Source organism: Scylla paramamosain, chromosome 18 (assembly GCF_035594125.1).
Source record: "Scylla paramamosain isolate STU-SP2022 chromosome 18, ASM3559412v1, whole genome shotgun sequence".
NCBI classification, from domain to species: Eukaryota; Metazoa; Arthropoda; class Malacostraca; order Decapoda; family Portunidae; genus Scylla; species Scylla paramamosain.
This window is the reverse complement of record NC_087168.1, coordinates 14,319,650-14,339,649: the sequence shown is the minus strand read 5'-3', so window position 1 is coordinate 14,339,649 and position 20,000 is coordinate 14,319,650. Positions and strand designations below refer to the sequence as shown.

At 41.2% G+C, this 20,000-nt stretch overlaps 1 protein-coding gene across 2 annotated transcripts in view; it reads right to left on the bottom strand.

Moving 5' to 3' along the window:
• Window positions 1-20,000, bottom strand: part of LOC135109135 (myotrophin-like) — a 199,402-nt gene that overhangs the window by 9,478 nt on the left and 169,924 nt on the right. For both annotated transcript variants that reach the window (XM_064020225.1, XM_064020223.1), the window contains 2 exons: window positions 11,737-11,791; window positions 817-994 (listed from right to left, as the gene is read on the bottom strand). In XM_064020225.1, the coding sequence (XP_063876295.1) occupies window positions 817-994; window positions 11,737-11,791 (233 nt within the window). The remainder of the gene's footprint in view (window positions 1-816; window positions 995-11,736; window positions 11,792-20,000) is intronic.

Genomic DNA, 20,000 nt, shown 5'->3' with positions numbered 1-20,000 from the left:
CACACTTGACTAATCTTACCAGAAATAACACTATATGAATAGAAATTGGTTGGCTTTGACCATCCCCCACAACACATCATACCAGTCCATGGCTTGTGTGTTTTCATTGATTACAGGGCTTAGTTTGACTGGTGGACCTTAAATTTCAAACATGTCTATACGACTGACAATGCTTTGCACCATCATACATGTTCAATAATATCATCATGCAGGTTAGGAGATTAGGAGGGAACAAAAATCAGTAAAATTTGGCTCCCTAACTTAACCCAAACACTTCATGACCTTCACATGGTTGCATCAGTTATGGTGGTTATCACTTTTTATCAAGCATTACTAATGACTGCGTAAGGAGGAAGCCACAGACAAACTGATAACACCGCACCCCTGATTATAAAATGAACCTACTAATACTTCAAATCTGTCACTAGGAATATTTGCAGGCCTAATCATAATTTACATCTAATTATGAACAATGTTTATGATTTTCTCTATATTCTGTCACTAGGGACACTTGTGGCCGGGTGTAAGGGAGAGGGCATTCCGAAAACACTCGCTAACAATAAATAACGAAAAAAAGAGACCGGCGGATGACAGACAGGTAATAAATGAACGAATAACAAAGTGCTAAAGTGATAAACATCCCCTGCGCTACCATAGACATCACAAAAACCTGCTACACGAAGTAAAAACACCACCCGAAGTACGTGATAATGCCGAGTTAAATATTAAAGGAGAAACAATAATAATAAAAAGGGGAGGGAGGGGGGAAGCAGGAAAGAGAGCATGAATATTAGTGTTAATCTGTTTCCGTCTCACCTTTTCCACAGCCTCGATCACCTGGTCCAAGTCCCCATTCTTGAGGCCCCACACGAAGTCATTCATCCCTCCCAGCACAAGGTGAACACTCACTGGAACCGAAAAAAACAAACCCTTCCTCCGTGAGTCAGTGCAGCAGCTGACCGCCTCGTGCTCCTGAAGGGACACCACAACTCTCCTGAAAAATGCATATTCTCTCTACTACTTCTCCTGCACGCTATTTATACACTATTAATTTAGTGCAAGATTTCCACATATATAAAATAAGCTTCTGTATGGATAACTTGAGCTAGATTTGAGATTCGAGTAAAAGTGCATGCATTAATTATTCATAACAATGCTATTTTTAGTCACTCTTGGTGCAAGATTAATTTTAGGATCACGTTTTTCAATAATTACGGGGAATTTTTGCACGAACTGCTTTAAATGGATTTGACTTACGATAAACTTGAAAATAATTTTGGAACGCGAGGGTAAAATGCTATTAGTTTGAAATGTCACGATTGTCATTCCCTGCTAACCACTGAACGTCCTGAAGTGAATGAACCAATACGTACATAATGAATTACAAACTTATGGATTTATGGAAACACAACTCTGTCTGATTAATAGGCATGGAGAGCTTATAAAGTGTGTGTGTGTGTGTGTGTGTGTGTGTGTGTGTGTCATCCATGGGCTTGTGGATCACGTGCTTGACTCGTGATATATAGCTTCCTTCATTATTACTGTGCAAGCTATGGGTAAGACTGAAGCTCCTCACACACCACACATCTCACTCTCCTACCCAAGGACAGTAACAACCCGCCCATCTGTGGAAACCTTTGGCAACTGAATGTGACACGAATCTCGGCCCGGCAAATGACAGGCAAGGGTGTTAACATTGAACTTAGCGAAAATTGTGTGTCGATTCGTTTTTCAATGGAACGCTACTTGACCAGTACGAAAATTACTTGTGAGTGTCCTTAAAGATTTCGGCATCTTATCTTAGTGTGTACTGAGAGAGAGAGAGAGAGAGAGAGAGAGAGAGAGAGAGAGAGAGAGAGAGAGAGAGAGAGAGAGAGAGAGAGAGAGGAAAAAGATGCTTGTGATATATAGATGCTTGTTATATGTCACACACAATCGTTTTGAGTATAAAAACGAACGGACGTACTTCCGGTGGTGTTTACACGAGTAATATCTAGAATGCGAGTAATATCTAGAAATTGCAAGTCATGGTAGAGAATATAGAGACGATTAAGGAAAGCAACTATAAACGAATTTTGTCTGAAAGCCGTGGTGCAATGTTTTGCGTGTAGTTTACCGAGGCTGAATGACAGTCGCATTCATTCCCACCACAAATGTTAAATTATGCCTCCGATGGTGTTTCTTCTCATTATGAAGTACTATAATGTTATGAAGCATATCAGGAGACACGATCAGCCGGTTGAGGAAAGTAATAATTCAAAGATGTAGTGCAAGCTTTTCTGAGTCTTCCCCTCCATTTTTATACATAAGGTATCTCATCTGGCCCGGCTGCCTTTCCATTCTTCTGCTTTTTTTACACATTTCTACACTTCCTCCCTGCTGACTCTTTCATTCAACTCATGCATCTTTTCTATCCAGCATCACACATTCTTTTCTCACATCAAGTACCTCGCCTACACCACTAATCTCTTCCCAAAACTCTTATCTCCTTTCTAATTTCTTCTTTATCCGTCAGCACTGCCCCATTCACCTTCAGGCCCTCCACATTCTCACTGTCTGGCATTCCCTCACCCCTAAAGAATCTATACCATTCTCAGCCACCTTCAATACTTTCTCTCTTAGGGACTGAATCATACTTCTCTCACACCTAACTTTAGCATTCATTATCTTTCGCTTCGTTACCTCGTTGCTGACTGGTATATGCTGTCCATGCATCCTAATAGTCACATCCAGCCTCTTCACACTCATGCCTCCCCGTTCTAAACATCCTGTACACCCTATTTAGTCTTTTTCCTTCCTAGCATCCCTAATTTCTTCACTCCACCATTGCTTACGTGTACTCTTCCTGGCATTCATTATTACATACCCTATCTGGCTGGCTACTGCATTGCTCACATTCTCTACAAATCTAACATTCAGTTCATCCATACAGTTCATTCAAGCTTTCATCCTCCTAGTTTCTCTCATTTAGTCTATCTGGAAATTCTCCCATCCTACATCCCTCAACCTCCATTTTTCCCTCTTAGCCTTTGCCTCCCATCGCTCTCTTCTATGCACCTCACATTCTACCAACAGCATATTATGATTCGAGACGCTGTCAATCATTCCATCCTCATCTATCCATATGCGATCCACAATCTCACCCATTCTCCCATTCACTAGCATATAGTCAATCGCAGACTTCTGGGGCCGTATTCACGAAGCGTCTTGGGGAATTTTAGTTATGAAACGTGTCATAGCTAGGACAAAATGGAGCATTATCATTAACTCCGCGCGTCTGTCGTAAGTTCGAGCCGGATGCTAACACTGGGTCCACCTTGTCTTAGCACACAAAGTCACTTGTGTTTCAGAATATGGTCCACAGACTGGCGGACACACACACACACACACACACATTATTATTATTATTATTATATGTTTATTGACCACAGCAACAATGTACAAATAGAAATCTGATTAATAAATATTAATTTTTAAGACAATTCACAACCACTGTAGTCCATAAAAATAACTGATAGTAAAAGAAAACTAAAATTAGAACTAAAAACTAAAACAGAAGCATTAAACTAATGTAGATAAAACTGTAAAACGTACACTGATCTCAAATCTTAAACAATATTAAAGATGAAATCTAATACAACTAACACGATAAAAAAAAAAAAAAAAATTTACAATAACAAACAAAACTTAAAAGGATTATTTAGAAGAATATATAAGAAAGAGACCATAGGCAATATCAAAAGACACTATTACAAACGCGTGCAATAAAGACATCCTTCAATAAAAGACACAAATTGAACATAAAAAAGTAATAGCTAAAAAAGAACTCAAAACAATGGTAATCAAAACAAACTACCAACATTTCCTCAGAAAATCAACATACTATAAAAGGGTTATAAACACATCATGAAATTTATATATTATACAACGAACTAAAAACAATAATGATAAAAGCAACTATCAATATTTCTTACAAAACAACAACAACGAACTATATTAGGTCTTAAATACATCCAAAATTTTATATATTATACAACATCTTTCATTATTATCATATTTATCTGAGAATAGGTCTTGAATATTAGCAAAGTTATACATTTCTCTCAGATGTTCGGTGAGGATGCAGTGTTGTGTTACATGTGGTTCTGTTTGTATTTCACCACATGGACAAAGTCTTTCTTCTAATGGCAATCTTCCCCGACCCCTTCTGTTCCACCTTCCCACCTCTACTGCGAGGGAATGGGCGGACACACGGAACCTCGTGAACGCAGCTCGATGGTGTTCATTTACATGTGTCTTTCCTTTATATACTGAGTGAACAGAAAGGTCGGGGTTGATTTCTTTATACGTTATACGCTTTGATGAAGTTGAGTGTAAGATACCAACTTTTAACTCCCTGACTCCCTCTTCTATGTCATCGTGTACAACATGTAACAAGTTGTCTATATAAGCTCGAGTCTGGTAATCATGATTCATGGAAATCTTTAAGGACAGTGCAAGTGGGTCATCCTGCATTCTCTGTCTCTCCTTCCACATCTTAGAAAAGAAGTGTCTCTGCCTGCTCCTAACTAATGCCTGTAGAGGTGGATAACCAGTCTCCAGGTAGCAAACATCATTACACGTTGTAAGTCTCACGTCTAGTAAGCATTTAAGTGACCAATTGTAGAGTTTTATAACTGGCCTTAGATCCGCATTCAGCCAGGACTCACAGCCGTATAGAATAGCGGACATTAAACAAGCATCAAAAACGCGTTTTTTTATTTGAAAAGGAATATCATTATTCTTTTTTAAAAATGAAATAAATTTCATAACGTGACCCATCTTAGAATCGGCATGAGCCCTGACTGATGCTGAGACCGATCCATCAGCTGTGAAAGGGGAGCCCAGATATATATAGCGGGTGCACCGTTCAACCACTAACCCGTCAATATGTAGAGACTCGTTGTCCTCTGGAGTGCCGTGTATCACAAAGAATTTCGTCTTAGATGCGTTCACCTTCATTCCGTACTCCTCACAAAATCGTTTCGTGAGCGAAAGCTTCCTAATCATTCTATCACGCGATGTTGACAGCAGCACGGTGTCATCCATGAGTATCAGGACGTGTAACCATTTTAAAAAGCTGTCATCCTCACAGTTTTCTTTCACTAATTTAATCAAATCATTAACATAAATTACAAAAAGTAGGCAGGATGTTGGAGAGCCTTGGCGAACTCCCAGGGTGGTAGCGAAAACTGCGGTACCAATGACACTCTCGGTCACACTATACATGGCTCCAATAACACCCAACATCACCACTCCACAACCTAAACGTTTCAAAATTCGTATTAAAATATGCCTTGGCACCAAATCGTATGCTTGGCTAAAATCAATAAAAGTAACAAATAATTTCTTTTTCTTCTTTCTGGCTAAATCAGTTAAAATACGCAACGTCACAACGTGCTCTAGACAACCGCGTCCTCTTTGTGCCCCCGCTTGTTCCCGATACGGCGTGAACCAACGTTCTAACCTCGAACACAACACCATATCAAATAATTTGGAAATGCTGTTTATTATACTAATGCCTCTATAGTTTCTTGCGTCTCTCTGGTCACCTTTTTTGTGTATGGTGAAAACTTTAGCCCTAGTCCAAGATACAGGATACTGTGCTGTAGTAAAAACCATATTAAACAGTGATACGATGAGCATTAGCCAGTGAAGAGGTAACAACTTCAAAACTCCAGGTGCAATACCGTCCGGACCACAAGCTTTGTCCGCTTTAATGTTATTAACCTGAGTACTGACCTCGCCAAGGGTGATCGGATCATCTAAAACAGGAATCGAAACCGACGAGTCCCTGTATTCTTCAGTGATATTATTTCTGGCAGCACCCATTAATTCTTCATAGAAATTCTTAAATTCTTCATCAGTAGGCCTGACACCTGTACGGGTATCCTCCTGCAAACAACCTTTCCAATTAATGGCCTGCCACACTCTTCTATCATCCCTGTCTAGAAGCAGCCTGTCCCAGCGGGCCAGGCTGCTGTCACTGAGTACTGACTCGACCCTCATCCCTCACTACACGGCTGCTTCTCGCACACTCATACAAGACATCAGAAATATTTTGGGCAAAGTTGTTTACATCATTTACATTTTCATAATTAGATACATCAAGACTATTCACATTTACAAGAAATGTATCATGACTAACGTGAGAAAACTTTACGGGTCTGCGCACCAGTGGATCACGCTCCTCACTACTGATTAGTGACGCATGACCACCAAGATAACAAGCTCTCTTGTACAAACAGTCTATACTAATAGGTGGAACTTTAACATCTATGCTGATTGGAGCATGATCCGATGGCAAGCTTTCCACATTATGTACACGAAAGGACTTAACGTTACTGATAGCTTCACATGACACCAAGCAAACATCGAGTTCCGAAATCCAATTTTCACCTTTGCGATATGTTTTCCCACTTTTGAAATAGTTAGTTGGTGTTTTTAGATTATTTACAACCAGTAACTTGTTGTCTATACATATTGAGGATAACACGTACGCATTCTCGTTAGGGTTGTTCACACAGTCCGAAACAACAGGGTACTCGTAGGAGTGAGCATTCGGCATTTCACTTAAGGCGGGTAGCTCACGAACATATTTACCAAACTTACAGTTCAGATCTCCCATTAGTAAGTACTGACAGTCACTATCACTGACCCTCTCTTGAATGGCTGCAAACGACTGCTGTGTAAAATACTCAGAATCATATGGCGGAATATAACAAAAGCCAAAAATTACATAAGGAACACATCGGAGCTTCAGCCATATCTGATCATTAGTACTATAATCAATGCTAGTTACGTGATTTGCTAAGTAATTCTTCACCATGACAACCACTCCTCCTCGATGGGAAGAAACACTGTTCACACGTCTAAAAGTTACATATCCAGGCAAGTTTACATTCAGTGGTGTTTTCGTCTCACTTAAGCTGATAATATCATAATCCAACAGGAGTGTCTGCACATGTGATTTTTCCAACTTAGTTTTTACTGCATTAATATTCCATGCCATAATTTTGACATATTTCTCACCTTGTCGCTGTGGTCTTTCTAAAAAGACATCAAGCTAAATCTGTCGATCACTTCTCTGTCTCTATACAATTGACGTTCCTTGTAATTGATGTAGATGTTACAACCAGCATTCTCGGGTTTTTCTTTCTCTGTTTTCTCTGCGTCTTTTAATCGCTTCCACTCTTCCCTTACTGCTGGATGCGTATCTTTCTTTACAAAAATCCGCTTGAATGTCTCACCGGCGTCTTTCAGGTGTTTTGCTCGTTCCAGCACGGCGTCACGGTCCTCTCGAGAAGCCACTGTGACCAGAACGGGTCGGCGCCGCCCTCCCGCTCGTCCCAGACGTCGTGAAGTCCTTACGCCCACTGACGAGCCAATCGCTGTCCACACTTTCTGGATTTTTGCACCATCAGTAGTAGCGCCTTCCAGACTTTCCTGATCTTCAGGAATGCCGAGTAATACAAGGTTGCATTCCCTTGCTTTCCGGTCTATATCCTCTAGGAATCTCTGCTGTCTTGCAATGACCTCCTGCTGCTTAGTCACTTGGTCTTGTAATTCTCGTACTTGCCGATTAATGGGGCTATCTGGAGATTTGAGAGCCTTTTTTATGTCTGCAACTTCGGCGATCAGTGCTGTCAACTGTGTCACTACTGCCAGGTTTGCATCATCAGATTCTGGTGCTGACAGTATACTCTGTATCAAATCTTCCTTACGAATTGTGTTCAGTTGATGCTGTGACAGCTTTCTAAGTTCAGCCAGCGGTCTCAGAGCCATAATTATCAAAAGGAAGAACTCAAGATCGTAAAGAGTGACAATCAAAGAAGCGTCTCCGTTGCCTGGCAACACAGTGACGTCATAAGACTTTAGTGCGCATGCGCAGAACTGGGCCGTCGGGACAAGGGGGGTGTTAGCCTGGGATACCAACTTTTAAGGCTAAATTTCGGCTAAGTCCAACACCCTTCATGCACCCGAACTGCACCAACGTTCTCTTACATGAAAGAAGAAGGTCAGATTGAGGTAGGCAGGCAGGCAGGCAGGCAGAGGGCAGGCCAGTCTAGAATTTACTGCAGGGAGAGGCAGGTCGGGCAGGCAGGCTGGCCACACACACACACACACACACACACACACACACACACACACACACACAGATAACGTATTATGATGTAGTTTTTTCCTATATAGCTTCATTTTCACGTTACGTTCTTTTTCTCAAGTGTAAACCAAGGAATGAATATGTACGAGAGGTTGACACACACACACACACACACACACACACACACACACACACACAAGGTGTAGGAGGGCCACGGACGGGTGAGTGTGTTTGCTGCAGGGTTCGGTTAAACAAGTAAATAAAAGATGAATTAAATAAAGATTAAATAATAGAAAATCACTTGAAGGAGTAAATAAATGAATGAATGAATAGATAAATAAATAAATAAAAATAAACAACGACGCAGATTTCACGATAACGAAGCGCATTTCACGATAACGACGCAGATTTCACGATAACGAAGCAGATTTCACGATAACGATGTGGAATCACGATAACGACGCAGATTTAACGATAACGACGCAGATTTCACGATAACGAAGCGCATTTCACGATAACGACGCAGGTTTCACGATAACGACGCAGATTTCACGATAACGACGCAGATTTCACGATAACGAAGCAGATTTCACGATAACGACGCAGATTTCACGATAACGAAGCAGATTTCACGATAACGACGCAGATTTCACGATAACGACGCGCATTTCACGATAACGATGTGGAATCACGATAACGACGCAGATTTTACGATAACGCAGCGATGTTGAAGCAAGTTTTTCCTGGCATGGATGAATCCTTTTCCCCTTAAGGACCCATCCCAAGCCTTTAGGAGTGTGTGGGGACAGTGGCGGTGCAACCTTCCAGCCCCTTACACTGAACAAGAGGTCATCAGAAAGAAAATTTAGACAAACTCACCAGACACTGCCAAGGAAGGTGCACTCTTCTCCCCAAAAGAGGTCCCTCGCATGGCAGTGTCTGGGGCATGGTGGAGGCATCATGTCTTCTCCTTTACAATTAGGTCCTGAAAGCTGGATTTTGATGAACCACTACACACAATTCACCAGACACTGTCATGGATGGAAGGTGGAGGGGCCCTTATCTCCCCATTAGGGCCCCTCTGATGGCAGTGTCTGGTGGATGGTGCATAGCGTCAACGATGGCCTCTTGTTGACTGGTGTGAGGGGCTGGAAGTGGATGATCATATCTGAATGAGGAGGCAAAGGAGGAGCGGGACTTGCTGCCCGATCCCCGCCCTGGGCCCCGGGAGGAACCAGACAGCCACCCTCCCCTCCAGTACGCTCCCCCTGTCCTCCACGGGCCGGAACAAATTTTGCCGAAATTTCCGAAACGATATTTAATTTTGAATAATAAATCATCGTCAGTACATGAGAAATAAGATTGGTTGATGCGTGAGAGAAAATCAGTTCCTTAGTGAGGTGAAGGGAAGGGACCTTGTATCTCTGAGTGTCCCGCGTGAACCTGCGTCCTACAAACAATGCCAATGATTAATTTAAGGTAATGACTTCAGCTTGCCTGAAGTGGGTGTTTGAGGCAAGTTAGAAAGAAATAAAACTTTAACGATATTATATGTGATTTTAAGATACAGTCATCGCATAACATTGATAACTTACTGGAACTGAATCAGCCAATTAGAGACGTCGCAGTGAGGCTGGTAGATACCTATCAGCGCCAGCATTTTTAATTGTCTCCGATTTCGTGGGGCAAAGGGGTGACTTAGCTAAATTTGAAATCGATGTGCAGGAAAAGTACAGCATGAATTGCTGCACAAGTGTATCTAAAATTAAAAACATAACCCTTAATATTAATATTCATACTTACTGGTGTATGATAAGGCTTTGTTAATTGAATTATAAGATAAAACTAAAAATAGGTAATGAATTTTTTTTTTAAGTAAGTATAAACAGTAAAAATAAAAGGATGTTGACTTCGGCTTGTGCATTTTATCTGGGAATGTTGAAAAATATCAGATATCACTGACACGTCCTGTATATGAAAGTAATCAGTGAAATAAAAAAAGAACAGCACCGCTGGCGGACGTACGACGTACTTATCTTGATCATGATTCTTCAGTTAAAGAAAGCGCCGCGCGCCGTTAGGGAGTGTAAAGTGTAAACAATAGCCTCTCAGTTCTGCCGATACAAAGGCCTTTACTTTGCTTTACTATATCCAGAATAGGGTATAGCTCGTTCTTTCAAGAATTTTCTTAATTCCGCTGTAGTCCATGATTGTGGCGGTGATGTATCCATTGTGCAGGGTAGTCGAGTGTCTGTGTTTTGGTTTGCTCGCTGCCCAAGTACCCGAGGATAGTGATCGTACCGCAAAAATAAAGTCTCTGATACAAAATTATATTTTCTTTACATTAAATGGATTTGCCTGTTGTTTAGTACATGAAAATGCAAGTATATATTTGTATACTTCCATTGAGGTCAGTAGAAAATTACAGATTGCCTGCCTTGATACACTTATAGGCTCTTTTAAGAATATTATCTGAAATTATGAATAGAGGCTCAAACAATGTCATGTGCTGTCAGTTATCACGAAATTGATTGACTTAAAATTCAGACGCATTACTGTGCAACGATACACCTTTGTAAGCTTGTAAAACCTTGCCCCAAAAAGTATTTATTTTCCGGCGAGAATTAAAAATTCTGGCGCTATCTGGTATCAAAACGCTCACTGCGACGTCTCTAATTGCCCCAGCACCACCTCTCTCTCTCTCTCTCTCTCTCTCTCTCTCTCTCTCATCCAATCTTATTGACGCATAGTCACACACACACACACACACACACACACAGGCGGAGCTTGGAGTACCGTAAAGCCACTCAATCTCTTCAAGCAGAGTCCGATCACCTTAACAGCTCCCAGAGATGTTTGGCAGAAGGACAGACGAGAAGATGAGGAGAAAGAAGAAGATGGTAATAAGAGAGAAAGACGAAGAAAAAGCAGAGGAAGTGGTGGAAATGAGAAGGGAAGGAGGGGTGAATGGGGTGTGAGAGAGGAAGGGGGAAAAGGCAGGCAGGAAGAGACTCTCAAGAGAAGTCATTCTGAAAAAAAAGTTTTTATTAACGAGAATTCTGTTTTCCTTGCAGGATTAAAAGTGGAGAGAGAGAGAGAGAGAGAGAGAGAGAGAGAGAGAGAGAGAGAGAGAGAGAGAGAGAGAGAGAGACTTCAGGGGAGAAGCCGGCCGCCATGTTACCTCAATTATTCCTTCATGACACCAAAACTAGGCAATGGCGGATATATCTGACCAGCGGATATGAAGGCTAGACATGTAGCTCTATCCTGTGGCATGATTGGCTTACAATAAGTGAGAAACGAAGCAAATAATGGCTGATTACACAGACGCCCTGCCTCTAACTCAGCTGACGGGTTGTTTACATATTGACGAACCTTCAATGTTTGATTAAATTTCCAACTGTTTCCAGACTCTGATGTAAACAAAACCTAAAACTAAATAAAGAAACCCCCAAAAATACCCCCCACCCCCCCAAAAAAAAAACGAATAATAATACATAAATAAAGGAGTAAAAGACACTACAGGGAGGAGGAGGGTGTTGCAGTGAAGGTAGTGAGGCTGACTGAGGGGAGGCTGGCACGCCTGGACTCACCTTATGTACTTGTGCCTCTCTGGTGCTGCTTGGCGGGGCTCAGTGCAGGGAGAAGCTGCAGGAAATACAGAAATACTGGTTAATAGAGCGTGTGGGGCAAGACTAACCAGTGCTGACCAAAACACTGTAGCCAATCAGTCAGCCAGCCGCTCGCCCGCCCTCCCTCCCTAACGCCACCTGTCAGTGCTCCTCCACCCACCCCCACAAACACACACACTGACACACACAAAAGTTGACATGCTAAGAAATAATATGTCAAATAATATAAATATCCTCACTTCCTCACTCCTCTTTCCCTACTCCACACCCGCTACGCGATTATGAACGAAAACTTCACTCACTGTTGCACCATGTCACCGCAGCAAACACGAACAAGCACAGGGTATGCTCAACTAAAGATTATTAGCAGAAGTTTTCAAGGGTGTTTCTCCTGTTACTACTGTAGGAATGTTGTTAATCTGTCACTAAAACCGTAAAAAAACACTTAAAAACCTCGTCACTTAGACTAGAGCATTTTAAAAGGGCGTTTCTCCTGTCAGTAGTGTAGAAATTTTGTTAATCTCGCTAAAACCACACTTAAAAACCCGTGGAACGAGAGAGAGAGAGAGAGAGAGAGAGAGAGAGAGAGAGAGAGAGAGAGAGAGAGAGATGAGAGAGAGAGAGAGAGAGAGAAACACACACGGTGAAAACAATGCAATTATAAACATTCAAGTTTTCCGCACTTTTTGAATCATTAGGGAGGAGAGAGTATGAGATAATAATAATAATAAGAATAATAATAACAATAGTACTACTACTACTACTAACAACAACAACAACAACAACAACAACAACAACAACAACTACAACAACAATAATAATAACAAGTAACAGTTTCAGCCAAGGCAAAATTTGCCTTGGCTGAAACTGTTTACTTGTTATTATTGTTATATTGTTATATTGTTATAATATTTAATATTATAATATAATATATATTGTTATATTGTTATAATATTTAATATTATAGGGAAAGAACGCAGCAAGGGAAACTAAGCTAAATCTTGTCTAAACCTTCAAATTTCCCACACTTTTTGAATCCCAAGGAAGGATAGAGCGCGAGAGACAAGACGAGGGATCCTACAAAGACTAACATTTCCCCAAATATTACAGGATGGAGGGCTTAGGAAACCACACAGAGAGGGATGAAGGAGCCTTGGGGATACCCAAAGGAGGAACAGTGAAGGATGGAGGCCTAGAGGTGAAGGAAAAGCAGAAAATTCCTTTCATATTGAACGCTTCTCTACTCTACTCAGTTGTCATTAGAACTTTAAAAAAACGCCCTTAAAAACCCGTGTCACTTCAATTACAGGGTGTTTCTCCTGCTAGTAATGTAGAATTATAACTGTCATTATAACAGTAAAAACATCCTTCAAAAACCCGTGCAACTACTGGGAGAGAGAGAGTGAGAGAGAGAGAGAGAGAGAGAGAGAGAGAGAGAGAGGAGAGAGAGAGAGAGAGAGAGAGGAGAGAGATGAGAGAGAGAGAGAGAGAGAGAGAGATAACTAGCTATAACACACACACACACACACACACACACACACACACACACACACACACACACACACTCACACACACACACACACCAATGCATTTATAAACCTTTAAATTTCCCGCAATTTTTGAATCCCAAGGAAGGAGAGAGCGCGAGAGAAGACAGATTCTACAAAGCCTAAAATTTTCCCAAATATTATAGGATGGAGGGCTTAGGATACCACAGGGAGGGAGGTGAAGGAGCCTTCGGGATGGTCGAAGGAGGGACAGTGAAGGAGGGAGGCCTGGATGTGAAGGAAAAGCAGAAAATTCCTTGAATATTGAATGCTTCTCTACTCTACTCAGTTCTGTGACGAACTGTAAAAACTCCTTTAAAAAACCGTGTCACTTCAATTACATGCTTTTAAGAGCGTGTTTCTCCTGTTAGTAAGGTAGAAACGATGTTAATCTGTCACTAAAACCATAAAAACACCCTTCAAAACTTGTTCACCTATTGAGAGAGAGAGAGAGAGAGAGAGAGAGAGAGAGAGAGAGAGAGAGAGAGAGAGAGAGAGAGAGAGAGAGAGAGATAACTAGCTATAACACACACACACACACACACAGAAATAAACCCATGTATTTATAAGCCTTCAAATTTTTCGCAATTTTTTTATCCCTAGGAAGGATAGAGCGCGAGAGACAAGACGAGAGATCCTACAATGATTAATATTTTCCCAAATAATATAGGATGGAGGGCTTAGGATTCCACACGGAGGGGGGTGAAGGAGTCTTGGGGAAGCCTGAAGGAGGGACAGTGAAGGACGGGAGTTCTGGGGGTGAAGGAAATGCAGAAAATTCCTTTTAATATTGAACGCTTTCCTCCCCAGACCAACATTCACGAAATATTTAGACCGAGGTTTCAAGATGCGTGGTAAGAATCAGTATTCTTTTTTAGTGTTTTTAATGTAGTTTTAAGTGTTTTCTGATTGTTTTCACGTGTTTTAAGTATTTTAAAGTTTGTAGGGAAGAGGGGAAAACCTTTATACATAGTACTAAGCCTGTAAATATTAATAACGATATTGATGATGATGATAACAACAACAACAACAACAACAACAACAACAACAACAATAAGACAGTCTCAGCCAAGGCAAATATTACAGAGAAAGGCAGCGTAGCAAGGGAAACTAAGCTAAATCTTCTCTTCTTGGCAATTACTTGTTGAGCCTCCTCCTCCTCTTCCTTCTTTTCCTCTATTTCTTCTTACTTCATCTTTATCCAGCATTTCTCCTTATTTTCTTCCTTCTACTTCTATTATCTACACCCCTGAGTTTAAAAACAGCTGGAAACACTGAAAATTACGGTAAATATTGATGAAGAGACACTGGAGCAGAGCGAGTCCCGCCTCCTTGATGACGTCACAGGCGACCTGCCGCCGGCCCGCTGGCTTATGCACGTAACGTATTTCATTTTGAAATTGACCCCTTGAAAAAATGAAGCTAGGCTCGAATGCATTATATATTCTGACTTGACAATTACTTTAATTAATATTCACAATATCAAAACATCTCCAGCCTGAGTAGTTGTAAAGAATTATTAATATGAATTATGTAAAAAGTGTTGGAACCTTTCAATCCCCTAAAACTATTCAAAAGTCCACCCATTTCACTTTACACCGGTAAAAAAAACACTTTAAAAAATCTGAACTATTTTTCAAACAATGCAAACTTAGTTAGAAGATGAAATATAAATAAATAAAATAAAAACTAAAAAAATGACAAAATCACAACTTTTAAACGGGATTAATACTATTTCAAACTTCACATACTTAACTCAACAGGAACGCAAAACACTTTAAAAATCATAATCAATTTTTTAAAGCAACGAGACCTTCATTACAGCGTCAAATAAAAGAGCCGAAAAACCAGGTTCGGTTAAAATCACCGTAAAAACACCACTATATTTACATAAAAATCAACACCAGATTCCGCACACTTACGTAACTGATGCAAGAAAACACTTCAAAAGCAACAAAATATTTTTAGAAACCATAAAAACTTACTATAAAAGCCAATTAAAGTCATTCAGAAAATTAAAAAAAAAATATTGGAACCAAAAAGCTGACACAGGCAGCTATCCATCATGGCAGCGATCGCCGGCGACCTCAGTGGGGGAGACAGCGGCTGTATTGCTATGATTATTCCTTCGTGACACTAAAAGTAGGCAATGGCGGATATATCTGACCAGTGGATATGAAAACTTGACATGTGGCTACATCTTGTGACATGTTTGGCTTACAATAAGTGAGAGATGAAGCAAATAATGGCTGAAAACAATAACGCCCCGCCTCTACCTCAGCTGACAGCTTGTTTACATATTGACGAACCTTCAATATTTCGCTAAATTTAGATGTGTTTCCAGACTCAGACGTAAAAACCTAAAAATAAATCAATAACCACAAAAAATACCTAAATATCGAATAATAAAACCTAAATAAACGAGTACAAGACACTACAGGGAGAAGGAGGGTGTTGTGGAGAATGCAGTAAGGCTGACTGAGTGAGGCTGGCACCGCTGGACTCACCTTACGTACTCGTGTCTCTCTGGTGTTGCTTGGCGGTGCTCGATGAAGGGAGAAGCTGCCGGGAATACGGAAACACTGGTTAATAGAGTGTGTGGGGCAAGACTGACCAGTGCTGGGCAAAACACTGCAGCCAACTAGAGAGGCTCGCCTTCCCTTCCCCAACGCCACCTGTCACTGCTCCTCAGCGCGCGCGCACGCACACACACACACACACACACACACACACACACACACACACACACACACACACACACACACACACACACACACACACACACACACACACACACACAGACACAGAAAAAAAATAATTCAGATAATATAAAATTAATATCTTCATTTCCTCGTTCCTCTTTCCCCACTCCATGCCCATTACGTTATTATGAACGGAAACTTCACTTACTACTGCACCGTATCACCGCAGCAAATTACGAAGGATCGCAGTATATGCTCAAACTAAAATCCTCCTCCTACTCTCTCTCTCTCTCTCTCTCTCTCTCTCTCTCTCTCTCTCTCTCTCTCTCTCTCTCTCACGACTGTTTTCCATGGCCACAAAGATGATTAGAAGGGTTTTCAATGGTGCTACTCCTATCAATAAGATAGGAATGTTGATAATTTTTCAGAAGAACCATAAAAATACCCTTGAAAACCCGTGCCACTTCAACTACGGCCTATTAAAAGCGTGTTTCTCCTGTTAGTAGTGTAAAAATTTTATTAATCTGTCATTAGAACCGTAAAAACACGTTTGAAAACCTGTTCAGCTACCGAGAGAGAGAGAGAGAGAGAGAGAGAGAGAGAGAGAGAGAGAGAGAGAGAGAGAGAGAGAGAGAGAGAGAGAGAGAGAGAGAGAGAGAGAGAGAGAGAGAACTAGCAACAACACACACACACACACACACACACACACACACACACACACACACACACACACACACACACACACACACACACACCAATGCCTTATATAAACCTTCAAATTTCCCGTACTTTTTAAATCCTAAGGAAGGAGAGAGCGCGAGAGAAGACGAGAGATCCTACAAAACCCAACATTTTCCCAAATATTACAGGATGGAGGGCTTAGGACACCACAGGGGGGTGGGTGAAGGAGCCTTGGGGATGCCCGAAGGAGGGACAGTGAAGGAGGGAGGCCTGGAGGTGACGGAAAAAACAGAAAATTCCTTTGACTATTGAAACGCTTCTCTACTCTACTCAGTTCTGTCACTAGAACTGTAAAAAACGCCCTTAAAAAACCGTGTCACTTCAATCACATCCTTTTAAGAGCGTGTTTCTCCTGTAAGTACGGTAGAAATGATGATAATGTTTCATTAGAACCGTTTAAAAACACCCTTGAAAAACCCGTGCAACTATTGAGAGAGAGAGAGAGAGAGAGAGAGAGAGAGAGAGAGAGAGAGAGAGAGAGAGAGAGAGAGAGAGAGAGAGAGGAAGAGAGAGAGGAGAGAGAGAGAGAGGAGAACTAGTAATCACACACACATACACACACACACGAATAAACCAGTGCATTTATAAAGCCCCAAGTTTCCCGCACTTTCTGAATTCCTAGGAAGGATAGAGACAAGACGAAAGATCCTACACAGACTAACATTTTCCGAAATATTACAGGATGGAGGGCTTAGGATTCCACACAGAGGGGGATGAAGGAGCCTTATGAATGCTCGAAGGAGGGACAGTAAAGGAAGGAGGCCTGGAGGTGAAGGAAATGCAGAAGAAATTCCTTTAATATTGAACACTTTTCTCCCTCAGACCATCCTTCACAGAATATTCATACCGTGGTTTCAAGATGCGTGGTAAGAAGCAGTGTCTTTTTTTAGTGTTTTAATGCAGTTTTAAGTGTTTTCAGATTGTTTTCACGTTGTTTTAAGTACTTTAAGTTTGTAGGAGAAGGAAGAATCTTTATATATAGTACTAATCCCGAAAATAATAATAATGATAATAATATCAGTAATAATGAGGATAATAATAATAACACCAACAACAACAACAACAACAACAACAACAACAATAATAAGAGTCTCAGCCAAGGCAAATATTACAGAGAAAGGTAGCGTAGTAAGGAAGACTAAGCTAAATCTTTTTCTTCTTGGTATTTAGTTGTTAAGCCGCCGCCGCCGCCGCCTCCTCCTCCTTCATTTCTCCTTACTTCATCTTTATCCTCCTGCATTTCTCTTATTTCCTACCTTCTACTTCTACTATCTACACCCCTGAGTTTAGAAACAACTGGAAACATCCGGAAAATACTGAAAATTATGGTGAATATTGACAAAGAGACACTGGAGCAGAGCGAATCCCGGTTCCTTGGTGACATCACAGGCGAGCTGCCGCCGGCCCCGCGGGCTTATGCACGTATCGTATTTCATTTTGAAATTGACCCCTAGAAAAAATGAAGATAGGCTAGAATGCATTATATATTCATGACTTGACAATTTCTTTAATTAATATTCACAATATTAAAACATCTGCAACGTGAGTAGTTGTATAGAAATATTAATATGAATTATGTATAAAGTTTTAGAAACCTTTCACTCTCTTAAAACCATTGAAAAGTCCACCCATTTCACTTTACACCGGTAAAAGGAAAAAAAAAAAAAACTTTAAAAATCTAAACTATTTTTTTAAAGAATGCAAACTTAGTTAGAAGTTGAAATAAGGAAAAAAAGGAAAAAGACAAAATCACAACTTTTAACGGGATTAGGAGCTATTTCAAAGAAAACAGTATCGAGTCCAACTGCATCACACTTCACCGCGAACTCTAATTGAAGTTCCTGATTGCCGCTTCGAACATAACTAAACTAGAGTTCGGATCCCGCACGATGAACCAAGGAAGCAAAGAATGACTTTGCTTTCCTTGGTTTGAACTGTAAATACACACAAACACACACACACAGAGAGAGAGAGAGAGAGAGAGAGAGAGAGAGAGAGAGAGAGAGAGAGAGAGAGAGAGAGAGAGAGAGAGAGAGAGAGAGAGAGAGAGAGAGAGAGAGAGAGAGAGAGAGAGTAAATTAACCCATCACCTTACAAAAACCTCAAACTAATCTTAAACTCCCTATGAGGTAGACAGCTCGCCCTATTTAAAAAAAAAAAAAAGCCTCTTAGATCATTCACCCTTTTTCCTCAAGCGCAAGAACAATAATTTTTCCACTCCTCCCATAAATCCAAATAAGTTTTTAGTCACCCTTCACTTTTCAAGCTCCGTTTTCTATCATCGCATTTTGTCTTTTTCTTTTCTCCTTTGGTTTATGGGATTTCAAAGCACTACTGGTAGCGACGCCATATGACCTCACTGTTGTGGTGACGTAGAGAAATTAGTAAATAAATGAATTATCTTTCTCTCTCTCTCTCTCTCTCTCTCTCTCTCTCTCTCTCTCTCTCTCTCTCCTCTTTCTCTCTCTTCTCTCCCCACCATCACCACTGCTACTTACTGTTCCTCCTCCTCCTCATCTATATATTTTTTTCCACTTCGTCTTCCTCCTTCTTCTCCCCTTCATCTTCCTTCTTCTTCCTCCTTCTCCTCCTCCTATTTACTCTTTCTTCTCCTCCTGCTCCTTCATTTCCTACTCCCTCTCTTCCTTCTCCGGCTATTTACTGTCCATTCTCCTTCTCCTTACATTTCTCCACCTCCTCTTCCTTCTCCTTCCTCCTTCTCCTCCGGCTCCCCTCTCTTCCTTCTCCTCCTTATACTTCTCCCCCTTCCTTCTTTCTCCCTCCTCCTCCTTCTGCTCCTCCTCCTGCTGCTGCTGCCTCAAGACGAAACGCTGTGGGCTATATTGACTCAAGGAAGCGTCGAGGGCGGGCGGGTGGTGGCCCAGTTCTGCGGTTCCCTGTGAGCTCCAAACAGACACGCCACACAACTCCGAATGCTAAGCGGAACCCACCATCAAGGTACGATAATGTTACGTCTTCACTAGGGATTGCAACTTGATCTGGCCTGGCTATGCATGTCACGGGAGTGGTACGTACCTTGGGGGGAAAGAGACTGTCCGAGTGAATGAGTGACTAATTGATTGATGGACTGATTGAAACTGACTGACTGGCTGACTAACTGAGCGAATGATTGACTGACTGACTGATCAATTGATCGACTGACTGATTGATTGACTGACCAAATTGACTGGACTCAATGATAACCCGTTTGTCTTGGGACAGTAGTAGCAGCAGC